Source organism: Biomphalaria glabrata, chromosome 5 (genome assembly GCF_947242115.1).
Source record: "Biomphalaria glabrata chromosome 5, xgBioGlab47.1, whole genome shotgun sequence".
In the NCBI taxonomy this organism is placed as follows: Eukaryota; Metazoa; Mollusca; class Gastropoda; family Planorbidae; genus Biomphalaria; species Biomphalaria glabrata.
In genome coordinates, this window is record NC_074715.1 from 42,069,455 (window position 1) to 42,091,565 (window position 22,111).

General features: G+C 34.1%; 1 protein-coding gene across 3 annotated transcripts; it reads right to left on the reverse strand.

Moving 5' to 3' along the window:
- Positions 1 to 129: 129 nt before the first annotated feature.
- Positions 130 to 12,063, reverse strand: LOC106063683 (asparagine synthetase domain-containing protein 1-like). 3 transcript variants are annotated; one of them, XM_056030779.1, is made up of 11 exons: positions 12,047 to 12,063; positions 7,247 to 7,447; positions 6,420 to 6,542; positions 6,156 to 6,275; positions 5,280 to 5,721; positions 4,472 to 4,553; positions 3,990 to 4,168; positions 3,454 to 3,896; positions 2,659 to 2,810; positions 2,168 to 2,258; positions 130 to 368 (listed from the first exon to the last, which is right to left on the reverse strand). In XM_056030779.1, exons 2-11 carry the CDS (start codon positions 7,352 to 7,354, stop codon positions 183 to 185), a joined length of 1,926 nt encoding a protein of 641 aa, XP_055886754.1. In that variant the 5' UTR covers positions 7,355 to 7,447; positions 12,047 to 12,063; the 3' UTR covers positions 130 to 182. The 3 variants fall into 3 exon arrangements, 2 of the variants coding, with proteins under 2 accessions (XP_055886754.1, XP_055886753.1); XM_056030778.1 differs by lacking the exon at positions 12,047 to 12,063 and adding an exon at positions 10,016 to 10,225; XR_008778162.1 differs by lacking the exons at positions 130 to 368; positions 12,047 to 12,063 and adding an exon at positions 10,016 to 10,226 and having other exon boundaries at positions 3,465 to 3,896.
- Between the last annotated feature and the right edge of the window lie 10,048 nt (positions 12,064 to 22,111).

The following is a 22,111-nucleotide window of genomic DNA, read 5'->3' on the forward strand; positions in this document are numbered from 1 at the left end:
AGGAGGTCGGGTATGAAACTACCAACCCATTCTATTGCTAAAGAAAACCAAAAAAAAAATTGTCCTAAGAGCACAAGGTTTTGTAATTTAATTAAAGACATGAAAAAAAAATAGACATTAAAAGGAATATTTATTTTTTAAATGTTTTTATTTTCGTTCTTTATCTAAACATAAATCTTTTATTAATTATAATTAAGTCTATCACAGGTGTCAGATCCTTTCTCTTTTCTATTGTCCATCTTTGCAATCTTTGAGCCAAACTGTATGGCTCTTTTTGGCTGTACAGCGGTCTTAAACAAACCAAGTTTATAAGCACATAACCGCAGCAACAGCTTTTCACCTAAACCCCTGGGCAGGCGCAAGTCAGCCTAGAAAATAAAAAAAAAAACAATAAATTACACACTAATTATTTATTTTGTATAACAAAAAGATAAAATATTAACAGATCTTACTCAGTAAAAATCTTTGGACCATGTGGTAGTGTTTGCAGCTTTGATGGGGAGACCATGGCAGTCTGTGAAGCCTTAAAGGTTATTGACTCTCAACTCAGCGAGGGAAATTTGAGGGCAACACAGATTATAGTGGTCACTGACTCAAAATCTGTACTGCAGGCTTTGCAAAGCCCTGGACTATGGCCCCCCAATATTGGCATGTCATCATGGCTTCACACAATATATAGCAGCACTATGGCACTCCTGTAATAATGCAGTGGGTACCGTGTCACATAGGTGTGACTGGCAACACTATTGCAGAATCCTTGGCCCACCAGGAAGGGCAATTTCCACTCACTGAACGGGCTCTAAGTTTTCATCATGCTCTGGCTATAATTAAAAAAACAGAAATGGAAAAGTGGTTTGAATGCTGGGACAAGTCCCAAAAAGCCAGTGGAGTCTGGGAGCACATGAGGCACCCTGACTGCACTTCCCCATGGTGGAGGCTGTCCAGGCCTGAGCAAGCTATTATAGCACAGTGCAGGACAGGCCACTGTCCTGTTGGCTCATATTTCTCATGGCTATGGCTAAATTTCGATTCATGGTGCCCTGCTGCAGGGAAGAAGAGGAAACCATGCCTCATATTCTGTTTGACTGCCCCAGACTTGCTGATCTCCGCCTCGACAGGTCTGGGAAACCAAAAATTCTCGACCTGTATCGTGACGTGTATGCACTATGCAAGACAGAAAGGTTTCTGTCCAGAGCTTTTGCAAGAGGATTTAAGCCTCTCAAGCCCTCACTCAAATGGAGTTTGATGATGATGATGAACAGATTTGAAATTAATTTTTAGTAATCAATAATTTCATATGTAACTGGCAAAGTACGAAATCCAGGGATTCTATAGTATGATGTCTTTTACTGATCTATGTGTATTATTTGACTAGTGAGGCATCTAGCTAGTATTTATAATTAAACATACTTGACAAACATAGATTTAACTGATACCATAAAAGCTTGATTACAGATATAATCTTTGTTCTTAGAAAAAATCACTAAAAACATCATAACTTAAACATTATACTGCTGGCCCTACCTAAAAGGGGACTTTCTTAGAATGTTTCCTGTAATTTGATCTTCCCTTGACTTCAGCTACCCTGACCTGACCAACCCTTGACGTCAGCTACCCTGACCTGACCAACCCTTGACATCAGCTACCCTGACCTGACCAACCCTTGACATCAGCCACCCTGACCTGACCAACCCTTGATGTCTCCCCTCATGCTCCCTTCTTCTGTCAGTCTGTAAGGGCAAATATCTGTCTTCCCACAGTCCTTCCCCTTGAACATATGACTTCTACTACACAGAATGTTTCTAGCTGCTATCAGTGTCAGTAACATGATGCATCCATGACTGCACATTTAAAGAGAGCACCAAGTACCAAATTTTTTATGAGAGAAAATGTTAAATTAAATACAATCCTGACCAAAGCATGAATTAAAGACTCACTGACCTGAGTACTCTACCATCCAGATTCAAAATTCTTAAGAATGCCTGGCATTTTCAGGCCAAGTAGGAAATAACTTTGCTATTTAATTAATTTCCCTATTTCTTACTTTATCTATGCATTCTATATTTAGATAAACTTGTATTGCACTTTATTCAAATATAAAGCATATGATATATATCACATTATTAGCTTTTCGCCTAATTACTTCATAAAAATAATTTTTTTTTACCCTTTTGTAAATTGGAATAGTGCTGACAAATTGAGTAAATGTTTCATCTAGGAAAGGAAATCTGGATTCTTTGCCATGGTCTGAAATAATCCTAGAGTAAAACAAAAAAATATGAACACTAAACGATGTAAAAAGACAAAAAAGCAAAAGCCTTAATAAAGTTTTCTGTCAATGCTATTAATATTAATAATAAGAAAAATGATAATTATCTTGGCTATTAGTAATAGTAAAAATAATAGTAATAATTATCTATCTTCATTAACCTATCTAAAAAAGTGAAGTTTAGAACTCTTTTAGACTAGTGCCACTGCTATTAGAAAGGTAATCTTCCTTATATAGATTTTTTGAAATAATCTTGGAGCAAAATAGTTGTTAAAAAAAACTTAAATGTGTCAAGATTTAAAAGAGAAAAAAAACAACAACAAATCTATTAATATAAACTTTTGCCACTGATATAAGAAATAAGTGCTTGAGCACTGATCTCTGTTTACCTGTCATCTCGTCCTAAGTTTCTGGATGAAATTCTCCACATCTCTTCCTCTATTTCATTTAACAAACCCTGCCAACCTTTTGTATTGAATGTTACACGGTGACGAGAGTATCCAGCAAACTGTTCATCTGCAGCCATACCGCAAAGTATCACCTGCAACATCAAGTAGATATCATTAAAACTAATTTACCAGGCAGGAATGCTATAATTTAAAATTTTAACAGATACTTAGCACACATGACTTTATTTTACATGTATTGTAAATCCAGCATTTTCACATATTTACTATTATTTACTTTTGATGGGAGGTAATTATTCCAAATTGACAGCTAATTGCTGAGTAAACACTATGTTCATATTCGAAAAGTATCATATTTATAATATGACTTTTTTTCATTGTATATGTTATAGGATTAGGATTAAAACAGTTAAAACATTCATGGATCAAATTTTCACATTTAGCATGAAGATAAAAGCTATAGGATGACAAGACAAACCATACAGTAAATAAATCATGAGCAGAAGAATATAAAATGTAAAAATTAAACAAAAAATTCCATCCTGTAGATAAGCTTAATGTATTTATACTCTACATTCTTCATACAGGTATGTCAAGAAAGTGTACTTAAGACTAACTTAATCAATTAAACACAATTCATGTCCTGGACATTGTGTTCAGAATCGACCTCTCTATTCACAATGTTCCTAATAAGATAATAACACAGCACGTGAATATAATTAAATAAATTTGTATAATTAATTCTAGGTTCAATGGGTATTAAAGAAGTCAACTAACTTTGGCTTTACTTTTAATTTTATGACTCCTGTTGTTGGCCAGAACACCAACCCCTTGTGATGCAAACCATACAGCACAACCTATACTGTCATCAAGTACGGTCTGAAGTGGATAGATCAAACTGCTAATACGAGACTGCCTCATCTTTTGGACCTCTTCTTGTGTCACATTGATTTCAATAAAATTCCATTTGCGATTTGGATTCAGTTCACCAAGGGCAGTTATACCTGTCACCCTATCAGGAACATCATATGGGTCAAATGATATATTTTTATATGGCACATTATCATGATGAGATGATGGAGTTATGATAGTATCATGAGATTTTTGAATGTCAGAAGAATTCAACACATCAGAGGATTCATCAGGAGATTTGCCCAAACTGATTTCTTCAAAATCAGATTTATTAGAACCTTGGCTTATGTCTTTTAAATGATCGAAACCTAGAAGAAAAAAAAAAGAAACACCAGTAAATAATCTATATTTGCACCACACCCCTCAATTTTTTAAAACCAATACAAACTTCCACTTATTACCGTTTTCTATTCTCTCTAAACCTATTTCTGGCCTTGCTGCAGAAGAACTGGAATGATCTTTGGGAAATCTTGTTTTCTTTTTGACTTGTTTTTTCTCCTTGAGCTTATTCTTACCAAATGTGGGTCTTTGTTCAAACGCTACATTGAGTAGATCAATGGATTCATCAGGAGGAGTGCATCTGAAACAAACGTATACGAGCATGACATGTTGTGATGTAAATAATGGATAATGTGCTGTACTTAAAAAAGAAATATTTAAAAAATTAAAAAATACCATTTCTTTTTTTTTAATATTGATCAGTTCTCTTTCTATTTATGTAAATGTCATTTTTTAAATTTTTTATTTGGAAAAGAGGTGGGTTGTGGTGGGGAGAGTAGGAATTATTTAGGATAATTTTACTTAAGTATTTACATGACATTTTCCTATAATAACTATTCATTTAACAATTCTTTACAATAGAATATAAAATGCTATAGATCACCTGTCTGCTAGAGCAGCAAGGAGTGTAGAATCTAGTCCACCAGAAAAAAGGATTGCGATATTTGCATCTGATGTTTGAACATCTGAAAATTATTTTTTTTTATATAAAACATTGTTTATATCATGTAATCTCAAAAAAATTAAATAATTCTTCTAATATGGCTAAGAGCTGGTAGCACAAGTACAAGTGCTCCTTCTTCCCTCGTGCCATAAGAACATGTAACTTGTTGCCTGAATCTGTCAGGAAAACCAATGACTCAGCAAAGTTTGTCTTTAATTAACATGTATGACTACATGACACACGAGTAAATGTAGGACATAATTATCTTCTCTTTTGAAGGAGCGTTTGTAATTGTCGTGAATTTGCTTATTTGGATTGTCGCCTCTCAGTGTTTGTTTACATTTTTTAACCTGTGTACTGACTGTATTTCGTAGTCCGTGTTGTGAACTCTACTATGTGTGTAGTTGTTTGTCATTCAGTGAAATAAAGCTTTGAATGTAACATGGTATTGTTATTATTAAGTACAACAGTAATTAATGAGATAAACACCAGAACTGGTTATATAATTATTGTAATGTTATGATGGACTACACCTTATTCTAGACATCTCTGACATTTGTTTACTTTGTAGTAGCAATACATTACAGTACTATTGAACTGCATAAGCCACTTGGATTTTTTTTGTAGCTCAGTGTTAAAAATTGTGTACAAATTAAGCTTAGTAGATTTTAAAATTATTTTTTAAAGTAAATTTTTTGTTTGAAATACAGTAAAGGAAAATAAAAAAGGAATTAACTAACAGTCTTACTTTGAGGAGTTGTTACATGGTAGTTACGAGGCAGAGTAGTCACCCTTTTCTTCACAGCTGTTTGTAAAACATCAATCAATGCATCAGATAACATATTAAGTTCACTGTCAGAGGTTAAAATGTGATGAAGCAATTCTGTCTGATTCAGAAATTGGTCAACATTTAATACTGATTCAGATGCAAAGTTTTCAATGTCTAAGTTTTTATTTATGGATGGAATCCAACTAGATAATGTTTCTTTTATATCCAGTTTGGTAGATAAGTTTGTGGAGTTTATAGGATATAACTGTCTTAACAATTCACTGCCAGGAGTGTCAATAAGCTTGGTTGATGTTCCTGGCCATCTGCAGTTGCACCATGGGTAAAGTGTCAAAGATGGACAAACTTCTGGTTGTGTGAAATCAAGAACAAAAATTCCAACTGAAGGAATTTCTGCAAAATCCTAGAATAAAAAAAAAGTTCAATACTTTTTTTTTAAACCTTTAGCAAAAAAAAAAAAAAAACTTCAAAAAATTAAATCAGCTGGTAAAAGAATAGATTTTTAAAAAATTTTAAATTCTACAGTTTAGTAAATAATAAGTCCTTGAAAAATTTTAAAGTAAAAAGCTAAAAAAAAAAACAAAAAAACTTTAAAAAGTATTTGTAATATAGTTAACATGCATTGGTTAACATGCATGACGCGTAGGATTTAATCATCTTTTTTTTTAAGTTACGCGTCTGTATTTTATAAGATAAGAAGATCAAGATCTATAAAGATGGCTGCTTTTGGTATTCAGTTATCAAAGATGAGTTAATTTTTTTGTTTCTTTGTCCTAAATCAAAACTAAATATCTTAAAAAGCTATATCATTTGAAACAAATATAAGATAGTAGTGACCTGATTCTCAGTGGCTACGGATGACAGAATAAATTGATTATCTTTTAACGATGGTAGATGCCATAATAAGCTTCTTCTTCCAAACATATCTCTGCCAAACCATAATTTCTTAACATCTGCCTTAACAAAAATAATAATGACAAGATAAAAATATTTTAACGAAAATTGTAAATAGATTACAAGGTAAAAGGTATTGCATTAAAAAAAAAAATTTTTAATTTGAAAAAAAAAAAGTTGTGGTTAAAATATAAACATCTGATTTACCTGCCAGTAAATGAATGCCCATGGACCATGAATACTTTCAAGTAGTTTCAACACTGTATCATCTCCAGTACACTTAGTTAAAGCATTGAAAAGAACCTGAGTGTCATTTTCATCCTCTTCCACCTGTATACATGACAGAGAACAAACAAATATTTTGAAGTCAATCATTATCTCCTCCTGTATACAACACAGAGAACAAAATATCTTTGGAAAGCAATCACTATGATGTTTCAACAAACAAGCATACAATCTGTATTCTAAGGTTAATTAACAGCTATGTGCATTTGATGGAAATGTCAAATAACTTTCAATGTACAATAGCATGGAAGTTGTAGCTGGTGTTTCAAGTGGGAATAAAATCATATTTCTAAAGGTATTTCAAACATCTTTAGAAAATCAAGTCTTGCATCTAGCCTTGAGAAGTGGCCCAGCCTCAGAGCCTAGCAGAGCATGTTCTAATGTAACAGGAGTAGATTACAAGAAAGTCCATCAGCACATCAATTACAAATGCTTCTGTCAGATGGGGCTAATCAACCAAACTATAGATACACAAGTAACATCTCACTGTGACCAACTTTGAGCTCTAAAGAAAATTCTCCAGCTTTGATGCTTAACACAGAAACAGTAGTTACTAGTTGTAAGATATCTGTCTTGGATTACAACTGGCTATGATAAAATAATATTCTACACTAAAAATCATCATATTTGAGTCAATATGTGCTAAAATATTTGTTATGGGTCTATACTTTCTTCTTTATTTATGTCAAAAAATGAAATAATGTAAAATTAACAGCTGCTAAAAAACAAAGTCATGTTAATACATTTACCTGGATTCCATCAAATATTTCTCCATTCCATAGAAGGGCATTGTTAGTCTCATCTGTTACTGGTTGGGGGGTTAAATTACCTCTTAAATGAAGAACACACCCAGTCATGGTGCCAATGCAAGAGTTTGTTAAGTTAACAGAATAAGTAGTGCAAAAGTCAGGTCCCCTATTTCGTAATTCTGAGGCAACTTTGGTGTCTGCCTGAAACATTATATTGTGATATAATAAATATGTAATTTAAATATTTCAAGCTATAACTACTGCATTAGTTTTATCATAAAGTAGGGATACTTCTAGTCTTGGAACTCACTCCATATTGAACTTAACCACATCACTTGCTTCACTTAAAAAATAAGCTTTAGAAATCGTATTCAAAGTACTATTAAAAAAAAACAACAGCAGCATTAAGCGATTCCCTCAGTTCAATCATTTTACAAGTCATGTTATTAGCTTGAATACTCTTCAAGGATGGAAAAAATTGCATGGAAAAGGGAAACTGAACACTGGATAGTTATTTAAAAAATGGCTCCAATAATTTTCCTAGAAATTTGACAGTTTATGTATATATCTATAGGAAAAAAATTACTAACTACTTAACTGGCCACTTTAATTGTTTGACTTATATATAATTTTTCAAAATATAATCATTCAGTAAAGAGTTGAATAAATAAATAGACGTTCATGTACATTTTGCACACTATCTTATGTAGAAATAAGCCGGACTGTAAAAGAAGAAATGGTGCAAGCTCATTGGAAAGACTCATTGCAATATTTACAAATGACAAGAAATAAATAGAATGAGAAATTAGAGACCACCAGCAGTTTCATAAAGTAGGATTTTTATTAATTATTGGACATTTTCTATAGACACTATAGTCCATTTTATACTTTTAATATAGAAGTATAATTTAGAAATTATAGATCTACATCATTACATGAAAAATTCTTCGATAATTTAGATCTATATTATAAGACTATATATATATAATAAATAATAATATTATATATTGAAAATAAAATGTTACATCATATTAATTAGTACAATTTACATGCATGACACATGTACTGAACAGTAAAAAAAAATTTCTCCTTTCAGATCTTGTGGTCTATAGGGCAGATGATGTATCTGACTCTGGCCAATGGTTAACGAGGGTGTCATGTGGCTAGCACAATGGCCAACCACCTTTTACTTTTTCCCAACTAATGTCAGGTACCCATTAGAGCTGGGTGGACTCAAAGGCGCCTGAAGATCCCGAAATTAAAAATCCCAGTCTTCACCAGGATTTGAACCCCGGTTTTACCGCTCAGCCACCACGCCTCCATGTACTGAACAGTACTGAATCTACTGATGTAGTAAATAGTAATTGATACTAATTGTAGTTACTAGATCTACTAAGTAGTAAGTTAAAGGGTAACTCCGATGGTTTTGACAATTTTTGATATAATATGTGTTTTGATTTATAGATAATGAATATATTATTCTTTTTTTTTTATTTGCAAGAATAACTTAGTAATTGATGTTTTTGTGACATAATTTTTCTGCGCATCCAAAACAGTCAGATTTTCACTGAATTTCTGTGTGACGTCACGACGGTGCACTCAAATCCTATTGATACTCATTGATAGGGAGGCGAAAAAGAAATTATCTTTGATAAAAAAAATTTTTCGTTATTACATCATTAAAATACTTTAAAATAAATTTCTAATGGTGTATAAATTATGACTGTATGTTTGACGGTAAGAAAATTATGATTTTTTTGTGCTGTTTCGACCTAACATTGGTTGACATGGAAAAAGTGATGAGAGAGCTTGACGCTGGCTCAGCCGGCGAGACACACCCCCAAGATCAAAAGTTAAAAAGTTGGAATTGAGTTTCGTAGACGATAGATCTACTTATTAAATAAGAAATTTAATAGTAGATCTAGTATTCGTAGTAAATTTCTAGCTCACAAATCTGATTTCATTTATATTTATGAACTTCAGTTGTTTAAAATGTCTCAGTAGTATCATTAATTGAATTCTTTGGCCTGGAAATCCAATGTATTGTTGGTACTGCACCTGGTATTAACTTCAATTTTTTTTTAAAATCCCATTTCCACAGCAGTGAAGTTGCTGAAACAGCTTCTCTCAAAATGGTTTGAGCATAAACAGGAATTAGCTAATGCCTTTGTAAAATATTTGCTCTTCAGGCGAATAAATTTTCCCCATTTTCCCTTTAAAACTTCATCTCTTGGAAACAAATGAAAAGAGACACTAATTTCTGTATCAGCATACTTGGCTTACTTGCTGATTTTATCTTTGTGATTGGAACTACTGCAACAAGCTGAAGAACAATATTTAATTTTCTTCAAGTAGAAATAGAGGTTTATAAACAATGACCGATTATAAATCAACGTGGAGACTAGATCTAGCTGTGAAGCGTAACAATAAATGCGATCCGATAGGTCTAGATCTAGACTAGAGAGTTTATCGGTTATATAGGTCTAGATCTATATTTAGCCAGCACCTTCGTGACGTCACGTTTTTAAAAACTAAAAACATCTCGCAGAACCCCGTTTTTTTGGGGGCGTGGAGAATTTTCTGTCTAATTTATTAAATATAAAATTTTCCGAGCATTTAAATAAAAAATGATATAATGTTTACTATTACAACTTTTTACGCAGAATTTAAATATGTCAATAACTAAAATTTGAAAAACTATCGGAGTTTCCCTTTAAGTTAGTACTATTAGATCTAGTAGTAGAGTCCTAGCCTAGAGTAGTATAGTACCAATTTTTTAGCAGAATCTCCAGAATGACTGGAAGGAGAACGAGAATCTTGAATTTGTTGTTTATTTTCATTTTTCTCATTTTCATGATTTTGTCTCTCATTATAAATTAAACAACTAAACCTGATTCCACACATTTTTATATCGATTTCTCTAGATCTAGTATAGAGATCTATACATCTAGATCTAGATCTAGATCTATTTACAATATTATCATTACTTTTGTCTTATATAGTATTTTTCTAAACTTCTTTGTCAGAAAATTATGCAAAAGATGTATGCGTTCGTTTTCCAGTTCTGCATGTTAAATATACGGTTTCTGATTGTATTAGTCCAAACAAGTGAGAAAAAAAAAGTTCGATCTTTTCAGCATTACTAATATAACAATAGGCCTAACAATATAATAAGGCTTGTCTTCGAGTCCGAAGATTAATGAGAAATGCAGTTTTTTCGGTGGCTACGCAGCCCCAGCTGTGACGTACATATTTGCCACACCCAGGGCAAGCATAACCGTTGTCCAACGGTGGTCGATTTAGATTTTCTTTTCGCTTCTGCGTCTGTCCTCGGCAGCGGATTTTCTTTTGATCTCAAATAAGTATCCCGCGGCCTTTGTGAGTGACCTCCAGCTGTCTTATTCTGTGGCCGCATATGCAACCAGGTGCTCTCTTCTATGTCAGCTAAGGCAAGTTGGCGCCTAAGCTGGTCTTTAAAGCGTTTCCATGGGGCACCTCTGTTACGTCGACCACCTTTAAGCTCACCAAAAATAAAGACTGCATTTGGCATACGTTTGTCTCCTATTCGGGATACGTGCCCTGCCAAGCGTAACTGTCGGACCATAAGAAGTTCCTCTATTCTGTCCACACCGGCGTTCGCAAGGACATTGCTGTTTGAAGTGCGGGACCTCAACGCAGTGGAAATCGATGTTGCCACCTAGGAAGACATAGCCCGGACAAAACGTAAGAAGGGGAATAAATCCGTATAAATATATACATCCACATCTCTCATTAAGTAGCATTATTCCCCTTATTTCGATATCAAAAAAAATTATTAATTACCAATACTAAATTAACTAATTGGTTAATATGTTTTATTGATTCATGTTTTCTCAGGTACAATGATTGATTGTTCAAAGTTTCAACGTGATTCGAGAATGGGAATAGAGCAAAAAAAATAATTGTTCAAACTTTTTACTTTTTAAAAATAATTTTTTAAAATATTTAGTACCGTGCATACTAAAAAAACGTGTCTCATTTGCTATAGTAAATATCTCGGCTATGGTCTTCTCCCCTTGGTTAAAGTAAATGACTCGGCTATGATGGTCGTGTAGATGTGTACTCTGGCTTTGGTAAATGCCTCGGCTTTGGTGATGGTGTGTCGCAGGGGCGGACTGGGTATCAAAATCGGCCCAGGCATTTCTATACCATACGGCCCATAAATTGTATGCCACATTATGGGCATCCAACCATATCTGTCCTCAAAAGCATTGGGTAAAGTTTTAAAATGTATCGAAAGTATTTTGCTGTATAAATAATGTATTAGATGATTTTAAAACTATCTGATAAGCACTATTACTAAACGAATACACACTTGGAAGGGTGAATGTCTTATAATGAAAAAATGTCTGCTATCATATACATTAACATAAACTTGTACTTAACATTAAAATTCAAGGCTTTCAAAGCTGGTTCGGTCATATTGTTGGACACGAGTCGATGTCTAAAGCATCTCTAATAAAGGAACAAAAGTAATAAAATTACAAAGAAAATCTAGATGATCGACGTCAAAAAAATAGACTTACATTTGTCTTGATTTCTGCTAGGGATAGCTTTTAATTAAGAAGAGTGAATACATTTTGTTTCGCATTTTGTAACAGCATCTTAGAGACACCATTTAAGGGACAGGTAATGATAAAAATAGTTTTAAAAAAATAAAATAGGCATGCACAATAAATTGCATTTTTTAGTTAATTATTAATTAGAAATAAGTATTAAAAATTATGGAAATAATCCATTACAGAGAATCTAACATTCTACCTTTTATATAAAAGCCAATGTTCAACGCAAGTGCACACGACAATGAGAGCCAACGAGATTCGAGGTTATTTATACGTACGTATTTCTGAAAGATAAATCTTCAATTTTGTAAATTCAGTATTTTGTAAATATTGTTTTAAAATGTTGAACTTGTATTTTATATGTTTTAAAACATTATTAGTAAAAAGAAAGAGTACGTTTAATGCTGACACTATATTTGACCTTAAAAATTATAAATTTAGTAATACGTTCATAAATTAAAATTAGATGACATCCTTATCAACAGTTATCTACCTTTGAAGGAATGACCTTTCGTTTTTTTTATTTTCGTAGAACAACGACAAAGAGAACTCTATAGGTATTTTAATAAGAAAATTTTCCATTTTATTTGATAAAAAATTATTATTTTACAGTGAATAGTCCGAATGGCATAATATTATTAAAAGTATTGTAAAATTAATCATTACAAAATATTTTACAAAGAAATTTTTTTTTGGTATTCATTGTAATAAAATTTAGATTTCAAAAATGCAGTACATTTCTATTCTTAACCAATAATACTTTTTATATTTTATTTATTTAAATTTTTTAAAAAATGTGCCTATCATTGACTATATGAAGTATCACATTAATTAATTTGAAACGCAAAATTTAGTTTTTAGACATTAACATCGTCATTGAATTGGTCGTTGTGCTGTTTTTTAACCTTCGGCCTAAGAAACCCTAAAATCATCTGCCCTATAGATCGCAAGGTCTGAAAGGGGAATTTTACTTTACTCACAAGGTCAAATACTGCTTTATCAATAACTTGGTAACCCAGTTTGTGTGTCCGCATCCTAGAGCTGGCTACACTCACAACAGAAAATCAAGTCCACTTGTTTAAAGGTAATTTAATATCATTACGTTCAGTAAAACTAATGCTGTCAAGATTAGTTCATATTTTACAAACCCTCCTAGTATTGCAACGTAAGTCCATATCTTTGTCGTCGTATGGCGTTGAGCTTGTTCATTCATAAATGCTGTCATCATACCATTGATGAATCTCTAGTGCTTGCGAGAAAACAATTTTTTTTTGTTTGCACATCATTCTAGCACTAGTTTTCTTTGACTTATTTTCTGCTCTTTCTTTTTGGATTCTTTTTGCATTTTGATTCCGATCAACACATTTCTACACTGTTCAAGATAATAATTATAACTTATGAAGCACAAGCTCTACCAATAAGAGTTCGTAGGTGACTAGACATGTCATCTATTGGGCCTAAAACGTTGTTGGTCTCTTTATAGATTCATCCGAATATATTCACACTAACGTCGATCACTATAAAAAAATTATGGCCTTAAGTTTCTTTTTTATTGTTTAGCGTGGTTAAGGAATTGACCTCTACTAGAAGCACTATATACGGATGTAGGATATTTATGGCAATGCTTAAGATTAGTATTAGACTTTAAAGTGTAAAAGATTTTTTTAAAAATCACGACGCTCAAAGTGTTGCATATTTTAAAATCTTTAAAAACATTTTACTGGCATTTATGCGGCCCTTTCAGTGGGCCTATCGGCCCTATTGGGTACCGGCCCACTGGGCATTTGCCCAAATGACTTTATAGCCAGTCCGCGCATGGTGTGTCGTTAAGGTTTGACAAATTTATTATTAAAATGCTCCAACAAATCTTGTATTTTTATTGTCAGCCCCAATTAACTTCATTTCCCATCTGCCCTAGTCATTTAAATAATTATCAAGTGGTCGACCGCCAAGGAAATCCCCACCCCGACCCACCGACAACGCTCACGCTACTTTTTAATTAGTAACAAATTATAGAATGGGCAGCAGGGATTCATTTTAAAATTAATTGACCTCTTGGCCACCGGAATCATCAGGCTATCTTCTCGGGGAGAAAATCCTCCCCCTTACAAATTCCCGTGGATGGATTTGCATGCGACGGTGTACAGTCCGATGCATCCGACTTTGATTTACATGCGGGCCGGTTCTTTGTCTCACGAGGCCCCACTCCCTCTAATCCCAACGCTCGTGTGCAGAGAAAATGCATTTCCGGGACGTCGCCATAGATTTGTTGGTCATCATGTTTGGCCGAGTGTTCGAGACCTTCGTGTTGTGTCTTGTGTTGGAGTGAATGTGTGTGTGTGTGTCTGTCGTGTGTATGTGTCGCACCAGTGACTGCGCTTGTGTAAGTGACGTAAATGACTTCACGTGTGAGCGTGTCCTGTGTTGAAACACAGGTGTTATATCGTAAAAAAAATGTGACAAAAGAATATCACAACATTCTTTCGTTAGTTTCTATAGAATGACCAATTAAAGAAAACTGAATCTAAATTCATACTACGAGAAGTTCTAACGTGGACAAACTTTGCGCATAGAAATCAAAGTATGAATACTAGAAGTTGGCCATGGCCGTCCTTGGGTATATGCAAACTAGGCAGCCGCATAGGGCCTCCAGTTGGTGAGTGCCTCGCACAGGGCTCAAAGAAAAAATAGCGAAACGGATCAATTCTCAAATGTAGCAGAACTCTACTATGGTTCAAGATTTATTCGCAATGTTTAGAGTTTATATGCTAAAAGACCATTGTTTCTTCCTTTTGGGGAAATGTCGAAACTTTATTTCTAGTTTGGTGATCATCGATCGTCCATGAAGCACATTCGTGCTAGCGGCGCTATTTGAATTTAACTTAAATTTCCATTAAGATACCGGACGGTTTATAATTGATTGCACGTTTTGTCTATCTTAATTTTTTGTTTTCTATTTCATTTGGGGCCACCCTTTTCACTTCTCTTAGGGCCTTCAATTACATAATGCCGGCCCTGAGATGGCGCATGAAGTGCGGAAGTGTTCAATTAATTAGCTGCAGTGAAACACATCGTATAACTTTTTTTTTTTTGATCATTCTTGAAATAATAATCCTTCTGTTTCTGTCATAAAACTATTGGGCAGTTTTGAAATGCAACAAAGACAAGACTTAAATGTTGATCTCTACAAATGTTGATCTCTACAAATGTTGATCTCTACAAATGTTGATCTCTACAAATGTTGATCTCTACAAATGTTGATCTCTACAAATGTTGATCTCTACAAATGTTGATCTCTACAAATGTTGATCTCTACAAATGTTGATCTCTACAAATGTTGATCTCTACAAATGTTGATCTCTACAAATGTTGATCTCTACAAATGTTGATCTCTACAAATGTTGATCTCTACAAATGTTGATCTCTACAAATGTTGATCTCTACAAATGTTGATCTCTACAAATGCTGATCTCTACAAATGTTGATCTCTACAAATGTTGATCTCTACAAATGTTGATCTCTACAAATGTTGATTAGTAAACAATATGTCGAGAATTAATTTAAAAAATATTATTATGAAAATACAAACTTTTGGAACGGAACGAGGTTTGAAAGCAATGTAATTTCGCAAGTCTCCAGCCTATCGCTAGTAGCCCCAAGGTCACAACCATTTGCTCATAGCCCATAGCTAGTTGCCTCTCGCTTACAGATACTTTCCAATATATTATACTCCCATAGCTAGCCCCCCCCCCCCCCAAACTCACAGCTACATGCCCATAGCTAGTTGCCCTTCGCTTACAACTACCTGCCCATAGCTGTCAATAATTTTTCTGTATAAATATGTTATTTAGTTAATTATTTCTTTGAAAACTTCTTCTTAAATGTACAACGAAGTGGTCAAAGAATCTACTCTTCATTAAACTATGATCAAGGTTTTCTTCAGCATGGATACATTAAAAACTCGTGTATGAGTGTATGATGAGAGGCTCTAGCCCATAACTGGCTATCGGAGATTGATGAGGGTAAAAGGGTTGGTCACTCAGATGGTCAGTGGGAGATAGCAGTGGGCAGGCTTCAACGCCAACGTCCAAGATGTGTCCATTGGATTCTCACCAATTTAAGACTCGTCTTTTGCCGCGTGCGCCTATTTCGTCCTGGTCGTCTTATCAGTGATTCATCTTCATCAGACTCTCCGGCCATTAACGATAGTGGTCAGCTTCACTCCCTTGGTTGCTGGTCACTTTCTAGTCTCTTAGCTACCGGCTACATTCTGTTCATTGGTTACAAATATTTACTTTGACTTGATGACTTTTTTTTTGTTCTTTAATTTTAGTTTAGGGCATTTTTTTTTTCATTATTGCCATGTTTAACATAATTTATGTTCGATTAATTTGAAATGTTAAACATTTCTTAATGAAAGATTAAAGTTTAGTGTCTTTTTAAAATAAATATATAACTAGGTATATATATATATGAATCGTAAAAAAGGTAAAATAATAAACAAACAGAGACGATAAAATTTTAAAGTATATTTATTTGTGTACACCGTACATATCAATCTCATATGTCTTCGAAATTATTAAATACACGTGTTGTTAATGTTCTGTATAAAATTATAAATTGTTTTAAGGGACTACATAAAATTGAGGAAGTTTTCTCTTTCTCTTTTTTTTTTTTTTTTTGAACACGAACTGATGAAGGTTTGAATGTTGTTTTTTTGGAACAAGTCTTGATGAAGATAAGGTCATGATGGAGCCAATCTCATTGCACATACAGGAGTTTGTATAAAGATGCTAAATTACTAACACATTTGAAAGTTAAATTTCTTTATTTTTTAATGAAACAAACTTAAAATTCTTATTTCTATGTCAGTATATTAATCATCGAAACACAATTTTAAATAAATACAGTATCAGATTTACAATTTTATTTTGTACTCAAATCTACTAATCATAAATCTCCAAACATGTCTTCTCTTTCTTCAACCTGGTCGTGCGGTATGAGCGCTGGACTGAAGATCGGACTTGTCGATGGTCCCGGGTTCATATCTTGTACGCTGCCATCCCCCTTCGTCCTGCGGTGGTTTGGATTAGGAAGTAAATTATCTTCAACTGAAGGAACATCGGAAACATGTCAAAGAATTTACAAAACATGTTACTTTTCCTAACACCCGCCACCAGAGATTATTATTTGATTGTGAAGTGTGTGTGTGTGTGTGTGTGTGTGTGTGTGTGTTTCTATGGGAAGAGGTTAGCGATTGGTTCTGAATGATGCAAGATAGGTGGCATTGTCGTCATTGGTCTTATTTAGGACTGAGGACTCCAGAACGTGAAACTGAATAAAAATGTTACTGCAGTAAGTTAGACTTTGTTTAGAATACCATTTTATATCATTACTTAAGTCTTAATACATGGATTTCATTTGATCTCAAGTTGAATTTGTTTATATTGAAATAAAAGATCTATTTAGTTTTGTTCACAAAAGATGTTATTCAAGTTATTTCCAGTATTACAAGTTAAAATATAATACGCCTACAGCGGCTTAGTAGTCTACCAGCAGTTTGGTGCTACAGGTCAACAAACGTCCACAACATTGACCATTAATTAAAAAAAAGTATCTTAATTCATACTATTACAAAATTCTATACACACTAGTTTATAAAAATGTTTCCAACCGTACTACTGCAACAACAATGTCGATGAGTGTGGTGCTGGGTTGTGACTCTACACATCAACATCCAAACTACTCTATAGGCGTATTTATTTATTTGACGCACATATTTGAATAACAACCTGAAATCATTCTTCACAGCCAAATAGACTCAATTGTTATTCACAAGTATCTAGAGGTTTTTTTTTTTCAATATCAGATAGAGAAATATATAAAATACAAATTTAATCACAAGCTACAAGGCATAGGGGCGCAATTCTCACTAGCTTAAAAGAGAGAAAACCTTTTTCTCATCATGTAGCATGTATGCGTCTCCTTCTGCAGCCACCCTTCTCTTTTGAAACACACATGCAGTTCAATCTAAAATGACACATATATACACACATACACCTCTCATAACAGCTGGCATATGCTTAATATTTCTCTAAGAGATGCAGGAACAAATGTCTAAGAAGAACAAAAAACCACTATATGAGTGTCTCCATTAGGCACTTCCATTTTAGTCATCACAGACTAATAGAGCTACCAAATGGAGCTTGCCAAATACAGTGATCAGACGTGAAGCCTGGAAATTACAGCCGGAAATAAACTTCACATTTCATTTATCTCTAGTGCACACAGACAGTTTTTGTACTGACGTCCTGCTCACACGATGCTGTCTCTAACACATGCACATTGGAACAGACTTTTTTTCTGAGTTACAACCACAGGACATTTTAACTTTTACTTTTCTTCGTCATCTAACACATACGCCCAAAACAAACCTGTCCTGTTTTCTCATTGTCAAACCAAAACAAAAAAAAAGTTGCTAATAGTTATATGGTTGGCTTTTAAAAATCTGGTGCTTTAGTTGGCCTAACCTTGAAATTTGATTTCAATAAAAATTACAACTTGAGTGACGTCACTGATAAGTGTTTTCTAGTACTGCCAACAAGGGAAAGATAATTTACCACGTCATTTATTAATGTGTTAAAGAAATGAAAAGTAAGCTACAGCTAGATTTGAGTCGGAAAAAAAATTCGGGAAACTCGGAACTTTTAAATTAGTACATCAAGACGTCATCATTGGTGTTTATCTGTTCAGTTTAATTCCCATAATTAGTATATAAATATAATGTATCTCAATTGAGTATTGTGATTGAAGAATATAATTATTAGAATTGAATTTATTTAACTTTACGTTTTAGAATGTCAAGTTGTGGATTGGTTTCTGCGTTTTGCTCATTTCGAAGTTTTGTTATGTTAAAGTGAAGACAAAGAATTCACTACATCTATCATTACGACTGCTCAAATGGCACTTTTACGCATTAGTCCTGGCATATGGAATAAGAAAAATACTTAAATTGAACGTTTATCCTGACGCACGTTTGGTCAGTGTTCATTCTACACTATTCCCTCGTATTTTATATCAGTCTAGTTTCTAGAGACATCTTCAGCTTTGCAATGGTTTATCTACACATATTATCATTACAAAACACTGATAACAACCATGCCCATATATTCTCAGAATATCTTCCATTTTATCCACCCTGTAGATTTAAGGGAATGAAAAAAGAATTCAACTTCTATGATCATTCTGGAAGCATACAGCATACGTTTCTGTGTGCGTGCGTGATTGTATTAGTTATGGTGTGTGTGTGTATGTGTGTGTTGGGGTGTGCCAGAAGGAAGAGTCTGAGTGTGTGGTGATTCTGTGGCTTTCTAAACCCAAGTTAATGTGGTCAGTGTCGGTGCTAGCTACCAGGAAGCCTAATCAATGCTCCCACCCAAGAACAGTGGACCTAGTCATGACTCACTAATCCTATCAAGTGTTCCGGCCTGCGGACAAATCACCGTACATGACCAAAAAAAAAAAACAACCCACAATAACTTCAAGAAAGAGAAAAAAAATAAACAGACTCTCTTCTGATCTCTTTTTCTTCTTTTTCCTTCCGTTTTCCACTTTCTACCAAAGTCAAAAGTGAGCTGCTTGTTTTCAACGTTGGAACCCGTATTCTAAGAGTCTTGAGCAGGTCTCTATAACCAACAAGAAAAGAAGGGGCGCCTCACTCGATGGTGTGGCTGTGTTTGGAGGGTATCTCGTTTAAGTGGGCGCCCGGTAATGCCATTTCTGTGTACGGTTAAGAAAACTGGACCGGAGGTTCTCAGCACTGGATGGACCACGGTTCCGCTCTGATACATTCATCTCATTCTGGACATCGATGAGAGAGGGTGGGGATGTACCCAAACCACTTAACTTAAGGTCTATCCTAGTCGTAGTTATAGCAAGGGAGAAAATCGATACTTGCTCTGGAAATAATACCAGCTCCTTGAATTTCCTCCCCTTGTCTACACTCTGGAGGGCCTTTGTTCCGGATAAACAAATCCAATTAACACTAACAAGTAACTAATTGAACTAATAATAATAAAGGCCGAAATTTTGCTAAACAGAATATAGAAAGATGATAAACATTTCAGCCATGACTTTTACTTAGTGAATTTTCTTCATTTGCTGTAATTCGTTAAAACTTAAAAAACAACACCAACAACAATATGTTATTTGTCATGTCGCCCTTCTTGCTTGACGAAGATATTCACTAATAGTCACTTTTGTTCTTGAGCTACACATGTGGTAATATTCCATCTCTGAACATTTTAATTTTCTTTCTGTTGTTAAGCACAAAACGAGTATATACTTTTGCTGTGGATTCCATCTAGAGCTAGCTTTTTTTTTTTTTGTGAATCGATACTATTAGGTATATAGAATACAGGAAGTGTTAATGAGTTATGTATTTGAAAAGGTTAACTCATAGACATGTATATATATGTGTCTATGGATTAGTATGGTCAGTATGGATCGACTTCAAATATGTTTACACATTTTAGCATGGTAAAATCAAATTTCTGAGTTTTGTTTTAGTTTGTAGCACTAACTAAATGTTATTGATCTTTCAATCTGGCCCAATTGAAATTGTTTAGTTTGTCTGACTCTATATCTTTCTAAATCTCTTCCAATTCTTGTTTCTATATTGGCTTACGTTTTTTTTACTCCTACCTTGTATTGCCTCAATATTTTCCCATATTGCTTTCTTTTATTTGTTTATGCTACTTTATTTTATTGCTTACATAATGTAAGGCAATGCGAACAAAGAGCAGATTACTGTATTTAATGATAATAATAATTACTCTTTCCTATAAATAAGGGTACCGTACTTGTGACTCATGGGACAAAACAACAAACAACAAACAACAAACAAACTGTAACTCAAGGTTTTGCTGTTTTGTTTTTCTTTTTATCCATTAAGTTTCTCAAGTAAACATGGCACGCCATTGTCCCAGCCGAAGCTGTTTCCCAGCTATGAGAAAAGTGGCAAGGCGGACAGAATCAATCTTACTCACGGAACATTAGCCAATGTTTTTAAGGCTGACCAGGTGTAAATAGTGTCAGACGACAGAGAGATGAGTTCATGCGCCCAGGTCACGTGATGACAGACAAGGACTACACACTCTTAGAACGATGTGTTCTGGTTTCCAACCCCTCCCCCCCTCCCCCGTTCATATTTTGGTTTAGAGATTAAATACATCATTTTCGTATTAGAAAAAGTGTACAAGAAAAATGCGCCGTGTTCTTCTTTACTCTACGTCATAATTTTGTATGACGTCATTGACACTTATTTTATTTTCTAGGCGCCATGTCATAATTTATTGTGACGTCAGTTGACACTATATTTTGGATGTTTGTAGCACTATGAGCTTATTGCAATAAGCTGTGTTTTTGGTCCGGAAAGATTCTTGGTTTTTAAGCTAGTGGACAGACTCAGCCTTATTGCCTGGACATTTTGGCAGGACTCTGTGACCCCTGTTTAGGATAAGTTTGTTCTCTGACATTTTCTATGTGGATTCCTTTCATATTTCTTTTTTATGATTAGACGTTTATATATTATTTATACAGGGTGCCAGTGTTGACGTCTCAGTGTCAGTCCTGGAGTATCATTCCCAGTATTGGCGTTTCATTGTCGGTTCAGAAGTGTCGGTGTCAGTTCTCAGTAACCATTGTCAGTTTTGACATTTCATTGCCGATGTTGTGTCGTGGTTGTTACCATTGCCAGCGAAGGGGCGAATGATGTTGTTAATATGTGTATAGGAATCAACGCATTAAATTCTTTATTTAATTTGAACTCATCACTACATAATTCTTGTCTTTATGTACGACTGTGTGTGTGTGCATGGGCGTGTCTGTCAGGTGGAAGTAAGGGCTAGATTATTTTTAGGTACACAAGAACATCGCATCATATTTGGGGGGGGGGGGGGCAATTCAAACATAACTGACAATTTAATAATACTTAAACATAAACATTTGAATATGTAATAAAAGTGTAATATATTTATTAATAGCAACACCCAGTGTATACAATATTAAAAAAACAACAACAAAAGAACAACATTTAACAAGAAAAGAACAAGTGAACTATACAAATTTACTTTTAAAAACAAAACCCTCGCTTATATTGTGTGAAATTGAATCTATACTTTTGAATCCATCATGGAATGAATGTTTGAACGATTCAAAATGTAACCAAAAATAAATTATGTATCCAACGCCATAGAGCCAAGAT